This window comes from Podarcis tiliguerta (genome assembly GCF_965153285.1).
Source record: "Podarcis tiliguerta genome assembly, chromosome: 4".
NCBI classification, from domain to species: domain Eukaryota; kingdom Metazoa; phylum Chordata; class Lepidosauria; order Squamata; family Lacertidae; genus Podarcis; species Podarcis tiliguerta.
In genome coordinates, this window is record NC_139537.1 from 77956387 (window position 1) to 77980543 (window position 24157).

General features: G+C 41.4%; 1 protein-coding gene across 2 annotated transcripts in view; it reads left to right on the forward strand.

The window, feature by feature from the left end:
• Positions 1 to 23601, forward strand: part of EFNB2 (ephrin B2) — a 57480-nt gene extending 33879 nt beyond the window's left edge. Inside the window, exons 3-5 of one of the 2 annotated variants that reach the window (XM_083438052.1) lie at positions 16620 to 16712; positions 17484 to 17597; positions 19778 to 23601. In XM_083438052.1, coding sequence (XP_083294178.1) covers positions 16620 to 16712; positions 17484 to 17597; positions 19778 to 20160 — 590 coding nt within the window. In that variant the 3' untranslated portion in view covers positions 20161 to 23601. The remainder of the gene's footprint in view (positions 1 to 16619; positions 16713 to 17483; positions 17598 to 19777) is intronic. The other variant, XM_083438053.1, reaches the window with a different exon arrangement.
• The last annotated feature ends 556 nt before the right edge of the window (positions 23602 to 24157 follow it).

Here is a 24157-nt window from a genome sequence, read left to right on the forward strand (position 1 = left end):
ATTTGTCTAGCCCAGCCTTTAGTCCAGGCACCCCCAACCTGCGGCCCTCCAGATGTTTTGGCCTACAACTCCCATGATCCCTAGCTAACAGGACCAGTTGTCAGGGATGATGGGAACTGTAGTCCAAAACATCTGGAGGGCCGAAAGCTGGGGATGCCTGCTTTAGTCTCTAGATGTTGCTGGACTACAACTCCCATTACACCTCACCAACATGGCCAGTGGTCAGGGATGATGGGAGCTGTAGTCAAGAACATCTGGGGACCCCAAGGTTGCAAAAGGCTGATGTAGCATATCATAAATGCCTTTACTGAATTAAGCCACATTTGATGCAAACAATTGTGGAAAGAAATAATAATAATAATAATAATAATAATAATAATAATAATAATAATAATACAGAAACGTGTAGAGAGTTTTCTGTGCGGATAAAACAGTATCAACTATTTGTATAATGTGGCTGGGATTATGAGTGTCCAATTCAATGCTTTAAGAAAAATCTTGCTGGTCTTAGTACCTCAACAGAAGCCTGAAGGAGAATTTACAGGGTTACTTAACACATGTCATACCCTTTAACACAGAGCCTTCCACTTAGTCACACACCCAGGAATGAATATTACTAAATGAATTGCCTTCCAAAAAATAATTGAAGGCCAGGTTGATTATCTTAATTTGAAGGTCCTTCAGATGTTGTACTCCAACTCCCATTGGCTCCAGCCAACATGGCCCAGTGATCACAGGTGATGAGAGTTGCAGTCAAGCAACATCTGGGGGGCCACAGGTACTCCAACCCCATTGTGAAGTAATAGATACAGATCAATTTGGGCTTGTGAGAAAACACAATTTGTATGGGATATTGTCAAGCAGTGGGATTATTGACAGGTTGCTAGAACAGAAGTTGTTCCTTGGATTTTCCTGTTCATTTTCTCAGATAGTTTGACAAAACCACATCTCTAGACCAGGCTCCAGTTTGCTTAGTTATTAAATTTATGTTCCACCCTTCCACACAAAGGACCCATGGGCAGCTAATTATGGGTCTTAATTAGCTCTCTCATTACTATGTTGATCTAGTCCAAACCATAATAAATGAACCTTTCTTGGGTTGGAGACGTAATTTCATGTGGGTTCCATAGTATGTAAGAGCAGTGATAACAGTCACTCAAGAATATATATTTACTTCTGATACGGCATTTGAAAGAGGGACCTAGTGCTTCATCGCCATGGTTTAACATCTGGAGCTGCCATCTGCATACTCTTAAGATAACCATTGGCTTTGCTAGCCAAATAGAAGATATATGGCTTTCCTTCTTTTTTGCCAACTTTTTCAAGTGACCCATTTTTGTAACTGCCTTCTGACTAAGATTAACAGAAAGAAAAACAAAGGTTATGCACAATGCAGAACTTGCAGCAACAGCAGAAAATCCTCCTGGATGGAATAAATTCTTATGTCTGCTGGTCCCACTAAACTCTGAGCAACTTCCGATATAACATGCCTAGGATCAAGCCGAGGGGTGTAATCAACCTGGCCTGTATTAAAAAGAGTGTTTTGTGTCTCTTGTTAAAGTCAAGTTATTTAATGGATGGAATTTTCAACTGGCCATAAAGTTGTTTTGTTTCCTAGCGGACAGTCTTCAGTTCATTGCTTGATGTCTCTACCCCCATAAGACACATATATTGTTATTTGGTCAGTTCCTAAATTACATTTGTGCAATAGAAAACACGCTTTTGCAAAACAAAGCTAACAGACAACGTTTTATTCATATGCCGCTTGTGTTTGCTAAGCATCTGAACGGGCACACATCAGGATAGCAGGCCAGTTAAAAAACAAAAAAACTGGGGAAGGCTTGTGGCAAAAATAGAAGCAGGCAAGCTCAGAACAAAACACAGTCACTTGGCCATTTCGTTCACTATATCAGGGGATCTACTGTGGTCGGAGGAGGTGTTCACTATGCCAAATGATAAAGCTTCTGCATGCTCTCAGTTTTCTTTTCTTTTTTAAATTTATCTGAAAAAATGAGTTTTGAGACAAATCTTAGGAATGGTGGTTCATCCTGTCCCTGAGTTTTATTTATAAAAATATGTATATACCCCCCTTTCATGTCTGGGTGGTGTAAAGTAATATAAAAACATAAAGAAGCATTTTTTGATTGAGGCATAACAAAGAAACTACAGTTCTGCTTCTTTTTGCAATATATAAATAACAATATCTCTCTGTATATATATGAATAAAAGTTATTACTGGTTTCTGAACAGTTGCCCAACAACACCCTCTCTCAGTTGATTCCGTATGCCTTGTTTTGTTTCAATAGACTGAGCTGGTTTGTTTTTTCCACAACTGCATTATCATCCTTATTTTTAAAAGAATAAAGTTGTGTTTACTTTCAGAAACGTAACATTTGTGGCTATAGCCTGCCCTCCATGCAGTAGGGAAACGCTTATCTTGAAAGCCACCTTCGGTCGGCAAATTGCATTCCTTGCTCTCTTTCTCCTACCTATGTCTTCCAAAAGAATAAACAAATTACCTTCAGCCCCTCTTAACTGTAAGATGATATAAGGTGGTCAGTTATTGTGAGCCTTTTAAAGGGATTCTTGTTCAGCTGCGGTGGAATTAAATATAATTCTCACAAATAAAATTACTGGGTACCCCCCCCCAACATTTGCAGAGCTTCAGATTCCTGTACAAAGCTGGTGAGGCTAATGGAGGTTCAGTCTGCTGGGTCTGCCTTCCCAACCCACATAGGTCCTATAAACTGAACGGAGCTGCTGTAGATTGCCTTTGTTCATATTAAGGTGCCATTATCTAGGCAGAGTGCTGGCTGCTCATCTCATTTAAAACTAGCTGGAATGGTAGTATAGCAGGAATATGTAAGTACCCCTTGCTTCATTCCCAAGTGTGGCAAAAATAAGAGGACAGGTTGGCTTTCTTCTTAATATGTGGGAACTACTGAGCGAAAAATGAACCCCCCCCTTCCCCAAATTCGCTAATGTGTACTAGATATGAAAGGAGACAGGAAACAAGGAGTGATGGCTTAGAAAGGAAGAATTATTATTTAGGAATTGCTCAGACTTGAAAGGGTTTTTAATATTTTATCATATGTAGTTGAATATTTCCAGCTTCTGTTTATTTATAGCATTCCCCCACCCACACGCTCTGCTTTGTAAATGATTTAACAATGCCAAGGATAAAATGATGCCACAAAGGAGAAAGCCATTTCTCTGCTTAAGGAGCTTTTATATATTCATTATGTAGATTAGCATTAAATGAACTAAAATGCTTTAAACAAAATAAATAACTTAAGCCACTGTGTTACAAAGGCTTACACACACAGAGGTTTAATTTTATGTATATAAAGCATCTCTGTGACTTAAGTAGGACTACTCCCATGTGTAAAGTTAACTACTGGTGTAAAACTCTGCAAAATGAGTGCCCTAAGGCCCTTTCCCTCTTGCTATGGGATTTGAAGAACTCTCATTAAATCAAAGGGAGTCATTTGCATCCTGCTAAAGAGTAGGCCCATTAAAGAAGAGCAAGAATAAATTTAAATGAGCAACATAATACGTTTTGGAAATGTGCTTAATGTTTCTTTACATAGATATGGGCAAGCAGAAGTTTTATATGTGTGTGTGTACATATGGGATGATATGGTGCTATTATGAATATTGGTATCGGAGCAAACCCCACATACAGCAAAACCCATTTATAGATTTCCACCTGCAAGTTTTATATATAATTTTTGCCTTGATGTATTTCATTTATGTTTAATTTAACAGAGATCGGAATCTTGTGCCAAAAATAATGAGTATTATTTTTATTCCAAAATGAGCACTGATTTATTCCTACCCCACCCCGCCTTATTTCTGCATGATGGTAGAAATGACTGAAAAAAACGAGTAAAGTGCAATTTTTTAAAAATAAAAATGTTATTTTGTAGGAACCTTTTAAAGGCTTAAATAGTTGCCAACTCAAAATATCAAGGGACACAACTTGCAGCAGTGTACTGAATAATTTTCTGCATAAAAACGATGCATCAATTATATTTTGTTAAAGTTTAATTAGGCCTGGGCGATATACCGATATATCGCCCAGTACTGATATGAGGGGCTTCAGTCAGTTGTATATCACTGGTAAAACCGCTACTGCTCCAGAGTCCCTCTGCTACTTGCCAGCAGTGGCGTAGCGTGGGGGGTGCAGGGGGGGCCGGCCGCACCAGGGGCAACATCTGGGGGTTAGGGTTAGGGGGCGCAAATTACTTGCCTTGCCCCGGGTGCTGACAACCCACGCTACGCCACTGCTTGCCAGTGGCAGGATGGAGGCTCTGTTAAAATGCTCCCCCCCCTCGTCTGAAGGAGCCCCGATCCTTCTCCTGCTTGTGTGCAAACCAGAGAAACATCGGCGCTCCCCCGGTTCGAGAACGGCAGGCTTCACGCTCCCCAGCTGAGCAGCGCCAATCTTTTTCCTGCTTGTGTCCAAAGAAGTCCCCGTCTCTTGCACTTCACTGCTCCGTCCCTCCAGCTCGTTGTGTACGTGCTGGAGGGGCTGGTGGGCTTGCTCAGCCAGTGCAGGGGTCAGGCGAGCTACCTCTTTCTTGGGGAATGGGCGCGAGTGAGCTGTCTCTTGCTCCTGGGAGAAAGAGGTAGCTCTCCCATACTCCTCTCCCCACCGGCGAAGGCAGAGAGAGTCCTGCAAACAGAGCCTGTCACACAGCACCTTTCTGGGTGCTGCTTCCAATGTGTGGAAGATGGTGCCCACTTGCATGTTGAGGGCTGAAGTTTTATCGCTTTTTTCTGCAAACTCAAAATGTGTTTTGTGTGCATTTTCAGCATTTGATTATGTAGCAGGAAGCCAAATTTATTACCGGGGCAGTGATTTCTGCCTAAAACATTTAAGGATGTGACAGTACAGAGCATACTGATAAAACTTTGCTTATCTGCTTGATAGGCAATATACATAGGTTGCATTGTTCATAGCCAATTCTACTAAATTTCAGAAGATTATGAACTAGTGGGTTGTCATGAAGGTTTAGATGCTTGGCAGGGTAAGCTTTGCTGCTCAGTGTTGCCTTTTGTATGCAAGAAACTTGATTTTTGCTAATTGTTCATTTTCCTATGAAGACTAATAATAAAGGCAAAAGTATTGATGCATATTCAGTAATCCATGTACCAGTTTATAAGCCTGTTTTAATATTATTCTCTGAAGCAAACTGGGGGTGGAGTTTTTGCTCTACTTGAGTGGGGAAGTGAGGCCAAAATTCAAAATACCACTGAATTCTCATTCCTCTGAAATCAGTCTTAATCAAAATATGTTTCTAACTCTGGGCGTAAACCTCTTCAGTACATACCCTTAAAACCACAGCTGTGCTAAACTTCTCTCTTTTGCTTGTTTACTTGCTTTTCGAAATTTCATTTACAAAGCATGAAAACAATAAGCAACCTCCTTGTAATATTAAATAATATTATGTTTATATTATTTAATATTACAAGGAGGTTGCTTATTGTTAAGCAAGGAAAAATAACTGTGTTATCTTTCTTGATAGGCTCCGCAACTGACCTGGAGACTTAAAATGCCAAATCATTTTTGTCTGTGTGATAGACAATGGCCAGAGGATCTAAATAGCTTTTTGTGTTCTGCAATAAAGCTTGCTTCTGTTTTTGCTCGAAGTAAAAGCGGGAGATGAAGGTATTCTTTTATTGAAGCAAACATGTGGAAAATTGCACTAGATTGTTATAGTAGAGAATATCTCCTCTGAAAGGAATGAGGTTCATCTGTAGGGCAAACCCTTACTGTGTCACTGCATTGGGGTTACTGCTGGACTCTTGCGGTCACTGCAAATAACGTCATGTCCATCTAAGCCATTAGAGCCGTGCGAGTGGCACATTTTCTCATCTGCAGTGTTATATTCTAAAATGTCACTAGGCATTAACTCTGTCAATGGTGATGTCCTACCACCTAGAGATGAACCCTGCCTCAAGATGATGTTTTCCACTCCAGTGCCACTCTTACAGCAATTACTGGGTCATTAATATCATTGCATGCAATTAGTGACAGTAGACTGCACACAAGGAGTTTGCGATATTTTTTTCCACACACCCCTCCTCCCCACAGGAACTTTTTATTCTAACCTTTTTATTCAGAGGGGGAAAGGAGGGGAGAGGTTTAGCAACAAACTGTAGAAGATTTAAGGGGATGCAGATGGAAATCATTGAGGGCAAATCTGTTGACGGATAATATCTTCCCAGGCTCCCTTAAGGCAGCCATTTTTCCATGGACAAACCCATGCATCATTTAGAACAATTGGTGTAACTCAAATACGAATTCGCTTTCTCCATTTTTTTGCTCAGCTGAAGGTTTAAGAAAATATCATAGAACGGGTTGGGAAGTATTTCTTGGACTCTTTCCAAGCTTGAGGTATATAAATATATAAAGAGAGAACTCTCTCTAGTATGAAGAAACAGCATGTAGAAACGGCAGGTTTTTCCATTGGTTTGTTTATAGAAAACATATATAGCGGATTTCAGCGCATAAACTGTGGTATTGGGCCTACACACACAGAGAGAAAGAAAATAGAAGCTTGACGATTCCTTTTTATTGTGTCAGTGTGTCTCAAATATATTCAAAGGCAGCGTTTGAGTTGCACAGAAAACTTAAGTCCGGTATAAGATGTTCAGAACAGATATATTGTGGGAGCAGGCTGATAATGCCATTTTGATAAATGCTACTATTTCCTGTATGGCTTTGGCTTAACCTTTGCATCGTCAGCACAAGCTGCAACCAACATCTTTGCCCATCTTATTCTCTATTTCCTGTCCTGTGTTGTTTCCACACTGTCTATTTTAGACACCAGCCCTTGATGGTGATATCAGGGAACAATGGTGCGTAGCATCCTCTATGGGCCACTGGTTTGGGTGGTGCCTCCATCAGGGTACCTTAGCTGTACCTGATAGGGTGGTAAGCTCCCACTGTGGCAGGAGGCAACAAGAGTCCTAGAAAAGAGGTGTTTCAGGTCATAGTGCTTGCAGCATTGAGTTTTCTGGATCCAAAGCACTGCAGATCCCCTGTGAACCTTGAGGCCCTTCAGCTGTACTCAGCCTGGCTAAAGTGAGCAGTAAGCTTCGGATAAGGAGGTGTATCTGCTGGGTTTGGATGGCTCTACCCACAAGTAAATGCTTCATTGTGCCAATAAAGGCCTTTCCAGGTGAGAAACATACAAGTTTAGGGGAAATCCAGATTCCTTTCCCCTTAAGCCTAGTGCCTTCCCTCCATTCCTTTTTCATTGTTTTTTTCCTGGATAATGTATCTTTTCCAGCATTTAAAAGAAAGGAAATTCCTTTGGGGAAATGTGATTCTCCTTTCCCCTCTTCTTAGTCGTGCTTGCATTTGTGAAAGCAGTATGAGCAGAGTCTGCATGAGTATTTGCAGATTGCTAGTGCCTGTGATACTTATTGGTGAGCAGTGACATACTCGCTGTCCTATATCTGCAAAAAAAAAGGGGGGGGGATATGGGCATCAATACAAAGGTGTGCGCAGTGGTGAGACAGTACGGGAGAAAAGGTAGATTAACAGAGATTTGGTCAGGTTTTAAAAGTAAATTAATTATTTTTTTTAAATGCTTTGAATTTACAAAGACGAAAGAGTACATTTCCACTGGAATCGGTGGAACACTCTGCTTCTAATTATATTCTGCTGCTCCACTTCTAAAAAGGGGATTGACCTTCTTTTCAGCAAAGCTACTTGCATCCACATGCATTGTGGGATCAGAGAACTTTGGTGTTGACTCTCGTGGGAGTTTTGCAGCACTATCTCTTGTTACGAACACAATTCTGGTTTTTCTTCCCATCTCAAAAGGCTGTGAAAACATTCCCAGGAGCAATTCCTGATAGCGAGAACACACTAACTGAAACAACAATGCAGAAAACTCTTAGCTGTAATGGAACATTTGGATTGTGTAAATTATCACTCTTCATAAAGTAGACTTCCAATTATTATTATTATTATTATTATTATTATTTATTTTTTTAAAAAACTTTAAATTGTGTGTGTATGTGTGGCATTTAGGGGACCATATGGAGGGCAAGAAAAAGGCTGCACAATAGATTAAGCTAGCAGGTGTCATTGCTGTGCAGTCTTTGTTAACATTTGCGGAAGCTGGCTATTGTGTAGAGCTGAAAACAGTAGCACTTCAGCTTACGTTAAGTTACCCTTGGGTAACGTAAACTTTGGGTTGTGAAAGTGGCAAGCCTGGAAGTGTTTCGCCGCATGTGCAGAAGTGGTCTACCGCCATGCGTGCATGTGCAGAAGCAGTCTACCACCATGCGTGCATGTGCAGAAGTGGTCTACCACTTCTCCTCCGGTTGCAAAAACCTCAGGATCCGGCTGGAGTTCTGGAATGGATCCCGTTCACAACCAGAGGTACCACTGTTGAGCCCTTTTCCTGGGGTGAGTCTCCATAAAAACCCCCACAAGGTTTGGCTGTAAAAAACACAGACAGAAAACTAGTGAGACCATTGTGGACCTGGGGGTGTGAGCTGTGGAGCTCTAACTTGAATTAGTGACACCCTATACAAATAGTTGCACCCAAGACACCCAGAAGAAATAAGCTACCATGTTCTGGTCTCCCTGCCTGGCCTTGTGCCACTGAATAAGCATCTTGAAATTCAGGAGGAGAAAACTGTTAGCTGAGAGACAACCTGTGCTTGCAACCGTAACCCTTTTCCAATGAACGCTGCATGCATTTCTTCATGTAATGGAGGGCCAGGATGGTTCTGCTTGACTAAAATGGGCTCCCCCTGTCGTGTGGAGGATCCTGGCATGGACTGCAATGTACACACGGAAACCCAGTTCTCAGAGTGAAGGTGGATGGAAGGGGGCTATTCAGGAGAAGAGGGCTCATGATCATTTACAGTCTTAAGAAAACACATGACACACATGACAAAGGACATGGAGAAGTAGGTGATTGTTGGGTGGGCTTGTAGGTGGTGGTAGGTCATCAGCTGGAGGGGGTCCCTGGCATGGGCATCCCCTGTACTGATGTTCTTGGAAGTATGGAAACATGTGAATTGTCTGGACCTTCTGGATGGGAAAAATCTGGTCCTCAGCTCCCTGGTTGCATGTGCATAATGTTAAATCAGCAGTAGAAATGTCTTCTTTATGAGCAGCAAGACCTATGTGTTGATTCACTTCATGATACCATTAGAAAGCACTTTGAATTCAGGGTTCAGTATAATTTAAAATGGCGTGTTGCTTATTTTTGTTAGTTAAACAAACAAGGAAACGCGCTCCTTCCCCAACGTAAATTTGACATGGATCAACAAGCACAGCAATGGAGCAACTCGATGTGCTTAAAATGAGTTTCTTCTGCATCTTCCAGGCCCTCGAAGCTCTGGGATCAGAGGATTGGTGTAAGAAAAACAACAACTTTAATACCATTTAATTAAAAAAAACACTGTGCTCAGATCACCACAGCTGGTTTATGTGCAGTTTCTAGTTGTTCCAGAAACAAGCACCTTGATTTGTAGTTTTTCAGTCTGTGTGGTTCTGGGTATTTTTAAATCTGTCTTGTAAAATTAGATAACACATGTGTAAGAAGAAGTAATTACTTGATGCTTTACCCAGGAAAGCATTTAATGAAGGCAAAAGCAACTGGCAGCAGCTACGTTATAGATATGCAATCCCATGGCAAGCACACACACTTCTATTTTTTGTTAAGACCATGTACTCAATAATCCTGTGAATTCACATTAGATCAAGCACAGCTTTGCATCAAGAATAGTTCTTTTTGCTATAACTGTATCTAAAGCTTTGGTGATTTCCCCCCCTCTTAGGACCCCCCCCCCTTTTTACTGATCTGTCTTTTATGGATAGCATTTGCTGAAATTTGGATAATAGCCCACATTTGCAGGTTGCCTTAGCTTTTAAGAACCTTAATTTTTAAGAACCTAAATTCTTGAAAATAGGGCTTTAACTATCTAGAGGAGCCTTGACAGTTCTTTGGATGACATGCCGCTTGGTTGTAATGCTGATGAAGACGTAAGATGAGGTGGGTTGAGGATAACAGCTGGAGTTTGCTCTCCCAGGAGAAGACTTTGTTGACCTTGCAGCAGGTTCCTTGGATGATAACTTTTGTCCTAACTGCTCTTACTCACATATGTACTAAGCTCAGAGAAGCTATACCTCTGTGTAAGCAGGTTCCAAAAACCTGATTGATCTAATAAAGAGGACTATAGGAGGAGAAAGCACCATTCAAAACACTCTCATCTCTCTTAAAAACCTTAGTTCTTAGGCCAAGACACATTACCACCACCACCCTCGTGTGTGTGTGTGTGTGTGTGTGTGTGTGTGTGTGTGTTTATGGTGGGAGATGGTTAACGTTTTAAGCTTTGTTATCCCACCACCGCCAAGAATAGGTTTATGTCTTCCCAACAAATACTGAGAAGCAGCTTATGGAACTGAACCAGCCAAATATATAGGTAAAATACCATGAATGCTTTTGGATGGTATTCAAAATCCAACAGCTCTGATAAAAGCGGGACACTCCATTGTTTGTTTGTTTTGCACAGTGAGCATTTTTGGGTGCCGCAATCTCTTCCTGAAAAAAAGCACTTTTCAAGGCCATGATCTTGTGCGTGTCATGTGACTTGCGTGGGAGTGTGGACCTGGAAAACCACATCCCATTTACTCATCTGGGAGTGTGTGATATCTAGAGTGCAGTAGTTATAGCATTGGAAAAGGACTTGGGTTCATATCCTCACTCAGCCATGGAACTCAGTGGGTGATGGGTCAACCTAAGCTCTCTCACAAGGCTATTGTGAAAATAAAATGGAGGGGAAGAGAGGCATGCACACAGAGACCAGTACAAAATTTAAAGCAATTAAATTGCATTTCAAAGCACCAGTATTTTTTCTTACCTAGTTGTATATGGTGGTTTTACAGGGCTGCTTGTATAGGGTACTGCAATAAATAGATCCTCCATTTTTTTTTTTACATCGAATATTAACTGATTACTTGAGTTATGCTAGCTTAGCCCAAAATATTTAATATTAAATTTTAAAAGGGGGAGGTATTGTGGTTGAAGTGGACACCATCACCCAGAGCTTAAAAATACAATCGGTAGCTGATGCCTAGGACCTGTGGTTTCACTGCAGTACATCCCTCTTGCTTTTAAAAAGCAATTTTGCATTCTGTTTTGAAGAGGGGCATGTGTCTTGATTTTGTGTGTGTCTTTGCTTTATTTCTAATCTCTTAGTGAATGAAAGGCTGTATCCAGGCACAAATCCAGCAGCTTAGTTCTCCATCTGATTAGAGCAATGTTACTAACTTGATGGGTTGAAAACAGCCAAGATCCAGGCAGTGGCTTAGCCTCCCGGGAGGCAGAGTAATAACAATCAAATGAAGATGTATTAAAATGTAATATTACTTGCGCTCCATGGGGACTGTATGGAAATCATAACCCAGAAACTTTCTTGTCTGTCTGTCTCACTGATTTCTTTTCCTCTGCATTTAGAGTGAGCCCACTTCATTCTATAAGCAGGGGTGGCATAGTTTTTGAAGCGTATAAATGTGACGAATCAAAACTTGGTTTATGGGATTTTCAGTGCTTTTAATGTAAGATTACCCTTTGAAGGCCAGACTTTTCCAGCCAAGTAAAATGTTCCTTGAGCTTGAAACCATGTTTAGAATTGTATTTTAGAATTGCTCTGTATTGCCCTCAGATTTTTCATTGTGTTTTTTAATTGTGCATTTTTAAAAAAATGAAAACAAGGAATAATCATGCAAGCCCTGCTTTCTTTATAGAAATATAATTCCTGTAACTTCAGTGTATGCTATACAAGTTGGGATATTGAGATAAAATAACATAACAGTGACAAAAACATGTTACACTAGTGTATTCATTACATTGATATTTTGTGTCTATCTCTGGGTGATTTACAGAAATAAAAAAGCAAGCGCAAAATTTAAATGATAAAAATACTAAAACCAATTATAAATCAAGACAGCCAAGGTCACAACACAAGCACTGCAACTAAAACCAACATAAAAGCAGCAGGGAGAATATCTCAGCCTGCAGAAATCGGAACTCACCAAGCAAAATGCAGCCTAGTGAGTACGTATGTGGCCAGTTTTGCTAACGTACATGGGCAGCAAAAGCAGCAGGTTCATAAAGTCCTCAGTGGACTGGTGTTTATTTATTTAAAATTTATATCCCAGCTATCTGCCTGAAAACGAAGCACTTCAGGCAGGCACAACTGTATCCAACTATCTAGAATACAAACAGTATAAAAAAGAAACTTCAGATCATGTTCCAAGAGAAGAAACAGTATCAGTCACAGTGATATGAGATTGGCCTTGGCAAGGTCAGTCACAAGCAAATTGTGTAGGAGACTAGGTAAAAAATAATGGGAAAACAACCTTTTTTGTCTTCAGCTTTATTATTATCCTGAATTATTTCTTTTCTTTAGTGTTAGTTATTCACTGATTCAAATGGGCTTCCAGTTGTGGTTTTCTGCGTAACAAGTTTGTTGAGTAATAAACAATATTGGGATTGACGTTAAGAGATATGAATGAGACAGGGCTGGATAGGTCAGTTGGTTGGAGCGTGGTGCTGATAATGCCAAGGTTGCAGGTTTGATCCCCACAAGGGACAGTTGCACATTATTGCATTTCAGGGGGTTGGACTAGATGATCCTCAGGGTCCCTTCCAACTTTATGATTTATATATACATATATATATAGAGAGAGAGATTTAAACATGGAGAGATGTGTTTGTTTTTATGTCAGTGAAAACCTTACTGTTTCCTTACATGGAATAGAAATGGCTCTGATTTCATAGAAAGGCAAGCTAGACCTTTTCATCCATCTTGGGAGCCTGAGTTCATCTTCTTTAGTTTGTTGGGTGATACCAGCAAAAGGAGGACAAACCACTGTTCTGTTCCTAAGTAACTGCAATTTGAGAGGGGGAGGGGGAATTCATTTGACAAGTTACTATGATAGTTCAGTTTTTCTTATGGTGCCAACATTAGACCGTGTGATGACTGTCGGCTGCCCTGTGGTGAAGTAATGCTTTCATTTATATGGATGTGGATAGTGTCATAGCATAGCTTGGGCCATTGGGTGGCGCTGGACTTAGTTTTAGCTCAGTGGAGTCAAGAGCTCCTTGTTGCTGTTCTGTTCTTCTTTAAGAGACATTTAATGCCCTTGTTGATATGTCCTTTAAGCCTTCATTGGAGAATGGCCACTCAGCTGGGTTAGGGCTATGATGGAGTCACTTAAAAAAAAATCTATATATTTAGCTGAAAGGAATAAATGTTTCAGAATATGACAGTTATATTTTAATAAGGTCAAACTATCTTGGCGTTTTCTCTTGTTGTTTATACACTCCTTTATCACCAGCTATCAGGAGCTTTAAACAACACGCAGAGTTTCATCCCAGGCAAATGCTGTCCAAGACGTGTTGATGACTGGGGGAAAAATCCTAATGCCTCCCTTGCAGCACACGCCAAAAGGGCACCACCATAAAAAGCAGGCAAATGAGGAATGCAGGAGGTATAGGTGCCTGGTTTTTATTTCAAGCCAAATTATCAATATCTTGATTACCTAGCGAAAACCTAACTCCAAAAGGAGAGTTTCTGTTGCTTAATAGTCAGCACGAAGCCTTTTCACTGCATCCTCATTTGCCAACGAATGTTCAACAGTCCTCATGAACCTAATGTTCCTCATGGTAACTTAGAATTCATCAGGGACTTAGGCGAAATCAGCATTGCAACTTTGATTCTAAAGAAGTAAGGCATGCAGGGATCCTTTAGGAGCGCAGCGGTATAACAACTTCTATACAGTGGTACCTCGCAAGACAAATGCCTCGGAAGACGAAAAACTCGCAAGACGAAAGAGTTTTTCGTTTTCTGAGTTGCTTCGCAAGACGGATTTCCCTATGGGCTTGCTTCGCAAGACGAAACGTCTTGCGCCTTTTTAAAAAAACCGCCAATGCATTCCTACGGGAAACCGTCATTACGCAGTGGTGCTTCTCAAGATGGAAAAAACTCGTAGAACGAAAAAACTCACAGAACGAATTAATTTCGTCTTGCGAGGCACCACTGTATTCCTTTTGTGACACTAGTTTTGAGATTTTGTCTTCTGCAGCATTCTTTGCTGTGTCATACAGAGGTTAAGCTGTGAATTGTTTAGGTTGCATTGCCATTGCCTAGATCATGGGTTAAACAAGATGGTCTCTCTCTCTCTTTTTTACAGTGTAGAAAGACACCGACTGCAGTCTGACTCTATTATGTTTTAATCTGCAAAAGGCAGCTAAAGGCAGTTGAATTCCTGAAGCTTAGTATTAAGAGGAGGATGGTCACTGTTTATTTGCTATTTTCTCTACCGAAGCTCTATTTCAGTATTTCTGTACGCTGTTGGCCAGTGTACAGATTACAAGGACAGAAACAAAGAGGTCATAAAAAAAACACACAGCAAAAGATGCATTTGATTTATGTCCCAAACTGGTTCTTAGTATTGATTTTTTCTTTTCTCTGAGGGGGAGAAAAAAGATCTCAACAAAACAAAGCTATACATCTCCATTATTTTCTGAGCTTGGCCCCGCAGATGTGCACAATTTTCCCAAGCCAAATTTCTCACTTTAAAAATGCACATGCAAGGAGTCAGAAAACGGAGAGGTGAAATTTGGCCAGCTAACATTTGTGTGAGATGGAAAGCCAGAATTAGCCCGGGATGCCTGGGCAAGCTCAGCTACAAGGATAATATGAGAGGGAGCTGCAAGAAGGAAGTTCATGTAGTGAGGAATTATGTTACACCCACAAGGAGGGCGAAGTAGAACAAAAGCAGGAACTAGATCAAAGGGAAGGAAAAGGTTCATAGTTTTTGCAGCTAGTGAGAAGATTAGAGAAAGAAAAATATCAACATGGGGCTGGGAAGACACTTAGTGAAAGGGGGTCCGGGAGTATGAAGGAACTCAGGAATGTATATAAGGTACATCTTTCTAAGAAAAAGAAAGAGTTATGGGGCCATATCTAAATTAGATGAAAAGGAGATTCTTTTTAGTACCAGAAGTGCCGCTTAATTGCTTTTTCTTCATGGAAACCCCCTGCAAGGACTTTCATGGCTTTTCCCTTTCCTTTAATATTTTAGTAAGTTGCCAGATGTTGTTGCAAATGTGCCTTGGAAAGGCTATAGAGCACTAGGGTAGGAGAAAGTACTGGGGAAAACCCCCAGTAATGTTGATACCAGATTTATTAGGGCTATAATCAGTTAGTAATATTAAAAGTTGTCATGGCGTTATTCATCAAGATAGATAGTCTGTGCAGCTATTTCTGCTCAGTGCATGAAATATTGTTTGCAACTTCAAAATCCTTGTGATAGATAAATAATGTCCGTTCTCTAAGCCCCGTAAATTAAAATGGGTACCTGCAGGTTCCATTCAGCCCATTCCTGCCTTCAGAGTATCCCTGACTTGCAACTTGATAATTCAAATACCAAGAGCTAACCCAGCCCCCCCAGTTAAATCCCACTCTTCTGGCAGCTTTCTTGAGCAATTTGCCAGTGACATCTTCCCCTCCCTTTTGGCCCTCAACTGATCAGCAACTTCCCCTAGAATTTGGGAGTGTGCATTGGTCTCTGGGAAGAGAATTTGCTGCAGTGGGATTTTTGCCAAATTCTATTTGCCCTTAAGGGGAGATGGATAGGTAGAATATCTCCCTGATGAGTTAGGCAAGCTAAGGAAGCAGAAATGAAAAGCGGCCTTTGAGTCTTCATTTTGTCTGTTTTTGCTTGAGTGTGTGCATCAGTTTGTTGAAAACTTAGACTTGGGAGTTCATAAATAATCCTGGGCCACAGTTTCCATGCCCTTCAGGTGAAGGCAGAAATGGAAATACAGTGGTACCTCAGGTTACATACGCTTCAGGTTACATACGCTTCAGGTTACAGACTCAGCTAACCCAGAAATAGTACCTTGGGTTAAGAATGTTGCTTCAGGATGAGAACAGAAATCATGCTGCGGCAGCGCAGCAGCAGCAGGAGGCCCCATTAGCTAAAGTGGTGCTTCAGGTTAAGAACAGTTTCAGGTTAAGAACGGACCTCCAGAACGAATTAAGTACTTAACCCGAGGTACCACTGTAGATGCAGATGGGTTTAGTCCAAGTGATAATACACACAGGTACTGGAGTACACAAATGAGCAACTGCAAATTCTGAGTTGTGTTTTTTTCAATCGGTAGGACTCTCTGGCTTGAGAGGAATGCAAGTTGCTTGTTCTGTTGAGGCTGGCAGGACTCCCTTTTCTTTCCAGCCAACTCCCAGTTTTTCAGGGCAGTGTAGGTGTAGGTGTGGAGAACTGTCTACTCTTTCAACCAGTGGCATAATAACAAGACAGCCAATTGTTCATGAAAGAAAAGTGCCTGGATAAGTTAGAAACCTGATAATGCATTCCAGCTTTAGGTATACAACACAGCCTGCTCTGTTTGCCTGGCTGTCAAGCGTTTCACAACTTTTTCTGGGTAAACCTGAACAGCAGGAGTGAATTTGAACAGATAACATCTATTTTCAGGTACTCTTGCTTTGTGTAACTTCACCTGGTGGCATCCTGAAATCTTTCACTCTGTGTTTTTGTTTTTTTCAATCAGCAACATCTAATGGATCACTGGAAGGCCTGGATAACCAGGAGGGAGGGGTGTGTCAGACAAAAGCCATGAAGATCCTAATGAAAGTTGGACAAGGTAAAGACCATCTGTGTTTTTCATCAAACAACTTTGATCAGCCCCTGGGCCCCATTGAGTGTCTCAGCTTCTGCTAATAAGGTGAAACAGCATGAAACAGCGGAGTCTATATTAGTCTGCCTTTCTTTGGATTCTGAAGGCAAAGCCTATTTTCTGCACCTAAGTTACTGACAGATTTTACAGGAAGAGAGTTAATGCAATAAGATCTCTTCATCGGAGAGCTCTCCTTGGAAAGAAAGGTCACCCATGAACAACATGCGCTGCGGTTATTCTTGCTTGCGTTCTAAACATTAAAGCACAGTTTCAGAGCTCAGAATTATTTAAAACAAATGAAAAGGAAAGGGGGCTAATGCTCCCTTCATTTGCTTGTGGCAAATCCTCCCTAAAGAAGAGAGGGTTTTGTTCATTGTCCTTTTCTCATATACAGATAACCTATTGTGCAGAAAAAAACCTATTCTTTCTAATTAGAGGTTGGTTTAGTAGTCAATCAACTTGCCTGCTATGCTGAAATGTCATCTGCAAAGGTTTTCCTGCCAATTTCAGGAATCCCCTTCATTTTCTGCCACTAGCTTCACAATCTAAATCTCTGAAATAACTCTATAGCTTTTTCTCTCTTGCTTGCTTTAAAGGAGAAAATTACATTCTCATATCTTCTTGTATTCCTGCATAAAGGATCTTCTGTTCAAAGCCATTCATGCCTCGTGAAAATTGATAACCAGCTTATAAAGCACATTATTGTTAGTTTGTAGTGAATCATTTGTGTTGTTTCAGTTCCCAATTCTGGTGGGTCCCCAAATAATGCTGATCCAACTAAACGCCCGGAACAGGAAGCTGGTACCAACGGGAAAAGCTCTACAACAAGTCCCTTTGTAAAGGATCATGCAGGTAAACAGGAGAGCTTTTAGATTTTGAAGGAGGTGATTTTAAAGGCTATTTCTTATACATTTTATCTCCCATCATTAAGGGTTTATTATATAATAAGAAACAATAAAAGCAAGCATTTGCATAGGGAGAGGAAGCATGTGTACCAGTGTGTGAGAGGTCAAAGATCATTACTTCTGCAAAAGTAAGCCTCTCTTCATTTGCATTTCATAGAAATGGAATGGTTCCATCTGGAAATACTGCTGACTTCAAAAAGAAGGGGAGAGAGAGAGGGAGGAATCGAAGTAGTTATAACAAGCTTACCAGAAGAGATGAGTTGGTGGTCATTGGTTGCAATCCAGTTCATGGTTAAGCACACTTGACTCAAGCCTAATTGAAGTCAACTAAAGGATCCTTAACTGAGCACTAGATTGTAGCCATTGTCTTCTGGCAGTATTTATGAAGAGTTTATCATTAGCACTTATCAGGCTTGCTTTAAAACATGTATAATTACTGCTGTCATCCTCTGGCGGATCACATTGGCACTCTGAATAACTCATCTAAGCAATATATAATGACTGAGCTGATTCTTGGATGAGTATAAGACGAGTATTTATCTTAAATGTCAGAATGACAAAAATAGCAGTAGCAGCCACTGAGGTGGTTCACGGGGTGAAATGTATCCCGCAAGCACATATATGGAGGGGGAGCAACCTTTCTGCTCTTACTTCTCTGAAGGTGGCAGTAGAGGTATGGGATATTGCATAAACGTTGTGCAAGGGGTATGGTCATCACGATGACATCAGCCACCCCCCACCTATGGCTGGGCAAACATCTCAAGACAGCCATGGGATTGCACAGTTCTGTCTGTGTCATCCCATGTCTGCCTTGCCATTGGCAGATACGGGTAGGAAGTCCCCTTGTCTGCTATTGCCATCTCTTTCGCCTCGCAAACCACCGCATGGGCCACCACTGTGAGACCAGTTTCTTATCTTTATTTCACTTGAATGAGGAAGCATAGTGAGGGGAAGTCAGTGAGGAGGAGAATCTCAGACGAAGACCACTGCTCAGTCAGTTGACTTCAGGGCCATCGTTGGGTTTTTTTATAACTCCTTAACCTGCGCACCATTATTTGCCATCATGCCATTAAATCTTTTGCTTGTCAGTTAACTTGAGCAGGCATCAGCAATTTTGTGCTAAGGGAGGATTTTTCTACCCAAATTTAGCCTCCGCAGCAATATTTTCTCTTGAAAATAGGCATCAAGTTGCAGCAAAACCTATTAAAGGTTTTCTCAGCGACAAAGCACCAAATTTGATTTAATTTAAAACATGCTTGCTGTGTGAGCTCCAGATCAGTTTGCATCCTTGTTACTGCTATTCTAGCTGCAGGTAAATGGGAATCTTGTTCCCAGCAAAGCCCCCTTGCTACCAGCTATGACCAGCACTCATCCCTGCTGGCCTCTGTAGATCTAGTGGGCTTAATTGCTCCACTGGATACTACACAGAAGGTCAGGGCAGGTGCCCATCTCTGCCCTAGCAGATCTGTGTGAGCTGATTGACCCAGGATGAGTCTAGACCCTCTGAGGCATCCATATGAGGCTGTTCCCACCTGCCCTGTTTTAACTAAACCGTAGTTTAAAAAAACCAAAATGCAACAAAATGAAGCAATATCTGTTGGGGTCTCTTAGCATTTCAACCTGCTTTCCACCTGGCAACACAGATTCATCTCCAGACAGAGGTTAAACGCACAATGGCAAAGTTTAGTCCAAATTAGTGTTTGAAAAAGAAAGTGGCAGGGGAACAGTGAGTCTTGAGAATTTCCTCCCCCACCCCCGTTTTTATCCCTATTAGCTGCTTTGAGCTGACCAACATCTGTTAAGACATGGTGTGCATCAAAGGCTGCCTTGTCAGTGCCAGTCCTTGCTGCTGATGGGTGATGATAGATGAAAAGAACACAGTGTGGTTTGGGAGCAACATAAAAGTGAGAGAAACAGACACAAGCGTCTTGCTGAATGTGAATGGCTGACTTGTGGCTGGTTGTTCCTAGATGTCTTGCGGGGTAATTGGTTTGTCAAAAGTTCAGTCAACAGTCAAGTCTTTCAGTGCTGCAAACTGGGGATGGGACAATGATCATTTTGAACTTAGATCTCTCTCGCTCTGTCTCCCCCCCCCCCCCGCCCTTTCCTTCCAACTTTTATCCCTAGGTCCCAACTCAGATGGAAGCAAGGCTGGACATTCCAGTATCCTTGGTTCAGAGGTGGCCTTATTCGCAGGGATAGCTTCAGGGTCCATCATATTCCTCATCATCATCATAACTCTGGTGGTTCTATTGTTGAAGTATCGGCGGAGACACAGGAAGCATTCTCCCCAGCACACGACGACACTGTCACTTAGTACATTAGCCACCCCCAAACGCAGTGGGAACAACAATGGGTCTGAGCCCAGTGACATTATCATTCCTCTGAGGACTGCAGATAGTGTCTTTTGCCCACACTACGAAAAGGTCAGCGGCGACTATGGACACCCAGTGTACATCGTTCAAGAAATGCCCCCTCAGAGCCCAGCAAACATTTATTACAAGGTCTGATGAGCACTCAGCGCGGTACCTTTTTTGAAGCTCTCTCTCTCTGGTCAAAATGCTATTCGTGACACGGGGGGTGGGGTGGGGGGTTGTGATGAGCCCCTGCGCTGGTTACTGGGCCAGGTGCAGCGGAGGGAACGGCAAGCCCCACCCTGTGACAAGAGAGCCACGTTGAGATGGACAGCTTCCCTAGCCTGTAGAATTCCTGCCTTGGTGAACAAGCATTTACTTGGAAGCTGGAAGGATTTGCATAGAAGATACCTGCCCCCATTGCTGTACGTTCATCACCTCCGAAGCCATGTGCTGCTGGCATCCAGACACGTACGAAAAGCCCAGGGAAGATGGAGCAACTCATGGATGCTAATGGTTTTTAGGCGTTTGGGGAGGGAGTCGGAAGTCATCAAGCTTGAAACGCAGCCCTGTGACTTTGCGTGTACTCTTAAGAGCTTGCGGATTTGTCATACAGACCTGCTTTTAAGTAAGACTTTTTAATCATCCTTCTTGCTTTTAGTCAGTCCCTGATGCATTTAACTTCAGTCGGGTAGCGTTCTCCACACTAGCATTCATTCACACTCCTCAACCTACATCACTACTGGAAAGCATACAGTTATGATTATTTTATTTTTGCCATTCCATACACCATCCTTTTGTGGTAGCAGCCTCACTTGAATGATTAGTGCTTTTGGGATGGGTGGGGAGGGGAGGGTAGAACCGGGCTTGCTTAATAAAGGAATCTTCCGTCCCGAAGCTAGCTTGTCAGCAGAGCCAAGAATATGAGGAGGAAGGGCTGATCGACTGTTGTTGCCTCTGGAATATCAACTGGGCCAAGCCAGACAATTTAGGCAGCGCAGCACTTTTGATATCTGGAGTTCTAGGAAGCAAGTTGGAACACACAGCAACACAAGCAGCTGAATGGGGTCTGCATTTGAAGGATGCCAAGGTTGTTCTCCAATAGCAATGTGCGGGAGAGAATAGTCCTCTCCCTTTAAAGTAGGACAAAGAGTGTAAGTAAATGGACGTGCCTGGGAGACAAGACAATAGTGATATATGAGGGCAGGACTGCTGGGGTACTTACTGTGCCAGCAATAAGATGTACAGCTTTGAACTAGCTGTAGCAAAATCTCGGTCTGCTTCAAATGACATTTCTTTTTCTTTCTTTCTTTCCTTCCTTCCTTTCTTTTTTTTGAAAAAATAAAAAAGCAGACTCCGCTGCTATGCTTATCACATTTTAATTAATCACAGGACAGGGGGAAATTTGTTTAAGAAAACAGCAACATCTGACATAGAAAAAATCACATGCTTAACAGTCAAGAGGGCTATAATTCCATCACTTAAAAAAAAAAAAAAGCATTCACATCTCTGAATATTAATCAGGATTTTATTTTTCCTCCAATCAAGCCTTGTTTCTGGCAGTGCGTTTGCAAGGGAGCCCTGTACTCCCGACACTGCTGCTATCTGGGGTATTCTCTTTCAGAGTTAAAGCACATATGGTAAACTGCTTACAGTCCGCGAAGATGCAGTACATTTAGACACACGAGAGGGAGATGTAAGGTATGACTTATTTATAGTAGGTGTATAGAACCCAAGGAATATAAAGTAGCAGATTTTGTTATGATTACTAATATATATATCTATATATATATATCTAGAGAGAGAGAGAGAGAAAGATTGCATAGACTCTACACCAGAAGATGTGAAGTTCATCTGTGGCAATGCATTCAGTCTTAAATTGTCAGCGCTAAAGCAAAATGACTGGGCAAGCCTTCTTGGGGGGGGGGGGGCGGAAATAGGTTCACTCCAAAAAAGAACAATACTGAGAAAATAACAAAAGCCCTCTAAGCTGTCTTGCATAACTCGTAGACTAGGAGAGACAAGCCCCGAAATACCACAGAATTGGCGTAACTGCATCATGTATTTAACAACCGGATGTTCTGATGTGGGTTTTCTTTTTTCTTTCTTTTTTTCTGTGTTATGTCCCTGTTTTGTTCCCGCCCCTTTGCCTTACAAGATGGAGTCCATTCAGCTGGTCACAAAATACGGAGAGTTTCAGTTTAGAGTTTCTGCTTGAAGCATGGTTGCTTGTCCTCCTTCCCAACTCTTATACCCTGGGGGAGGGTGGAGGAGATCTACTTTTTTATGTGCTATGCAAAATAGATGTCTTTTCACATAGTCCTGTTACCATAGCAACGATTCACTTTCTGGACTGGAAAGAACATGTAACTACAGCATTTTTAAGGTTCTCAAACCTCCACTGAGCACGTGCAAAAAAAAAAAAGGACTGTCATAGAAATGATTACTCTCTGTATTTCCTGAACCTGAAAATGATGTTGGTCCAAGAAGAAGCAAAGAGGAAGGGAGGGTGGAAGAGAATCATGGTTCTGTGGGAGGTTACCATGGTAACCAGCTACAATACAGATGTAGTTCTTTCCTAAAGCCTTCCTTTCTGTGAATCCATCCATGAAAGATTTTTTCTTGTAAGTCATTAAGATTTGATTTGGGGAGGGAGGGGAGGAGAGTTAATAGATGGGCCTGGTTTTTTTTGTTTTTGTTTTAATCGAGAGTGTGTTTAGTTGGTTACATTCTGATCATGTACTAAACTTTGCGAGGGGGAAATATTGGATGAATCAGTGGAGAAGGAGAAGAAGAAGCAACAACCTGCAACCAGTTTTAGGGGGGTGAGGAACAAAGAAAAGAAGAGCCCTGTGTATCTGTGTTGTGTCTTGTGCAGAATAATGACAATCTTACCAACTGTTCCTTTTAGTTGGTGTTTGGTTCAGCTTTGAAAAGTTACTGTAAATGCCTTGCTTGTGTTACCCCTTGAATCACCTAACTTTTTGAAATTTACACCATCATGTCTAAAGAGTGAAGATGCTGTAAATAAGTTCAAGATTTACTGTATATGGATTTGGGGTGTTACAGTAGCCTTATTCACCTTTTTAAATAAATATAAAATAAAAATACACATGGAAACGAGAATAAACATCTTTTCTTAACCAGATTGTGTATATAGAGCAACATTGGTTTTTTAATAAAGTCTAAGCGAGATGTTTTGTATAAAATCTGACTTTTGCTATGTATTTAGCTACAGCTTGTTTAAAGGCCGTATCATTCCCCCTTTGCACAGTATCCAGGAATAAAAAAAAGATAAGGTATAAAAAAGGTTGCCAAATTGCTGCATATTTGTGCTGTAATTGTGTACCATGAATATTTATTTAAGAATTCCTTTGTCCAGTTTGTAAGTAACACAGTATTATGCTTGAGTTATAAATAATTTTTTTCTCTCTTTTTTTAAAAAACCTAGAGTGTCATAGATTTGAAATCTGCTTTCGTTCTACATTGCAGTTAGCCCCTTCCAGAAAATGAAATCTATGAAAATTCACATTCCACATCTGTTTCAAACTGAATTTGTTCTTTAAAAAATAAAATACTTTTTTCCTATGGAAACAATGCCTTCTACGGATTTTATTTGGTCCCCCCCCCTTTCACCCACTTCAGTTTGAGCCATATCCACTGGGGAGTTTGGAGACGCCCAGTTCCACACCCCAGCCAGGATGAAGGAACCTTTACCAGCAAGAGTGTTACATTCCATTGTTATCAAATTTCCGAGTTCTGCATGCAAGCACAGCCTGGCCTGTGGGTGTCCTGAGCAGGGCGATGGATTTTATATTCCTTTTTGTACAGTACACTGCATTCTAGCAGTGCAAAAGTCAGATGCTACACCCAACCAAGCCACAAGCTTTATCCTAGTTCAGGGACACATTCCAGCCAGGCAAGAGCAGTCAAGGTTGATACAGAGCAGGGCCAATGAGAACTCTGGTATAGAAAGATGTAGGATGTGCATGGGCTGGAAAATGAGGCTCAAAAGAGCTAAATTTGGCTCCATGACCTGAGATTCCCTGCTGATGTACTTGGCTGATGGTTACTTATGGCATGAACCACACATCTTATTGATTCCATCATTGTAATCAAGTTTGCAACAGCTCTCATGGTGGCAACCACCTTA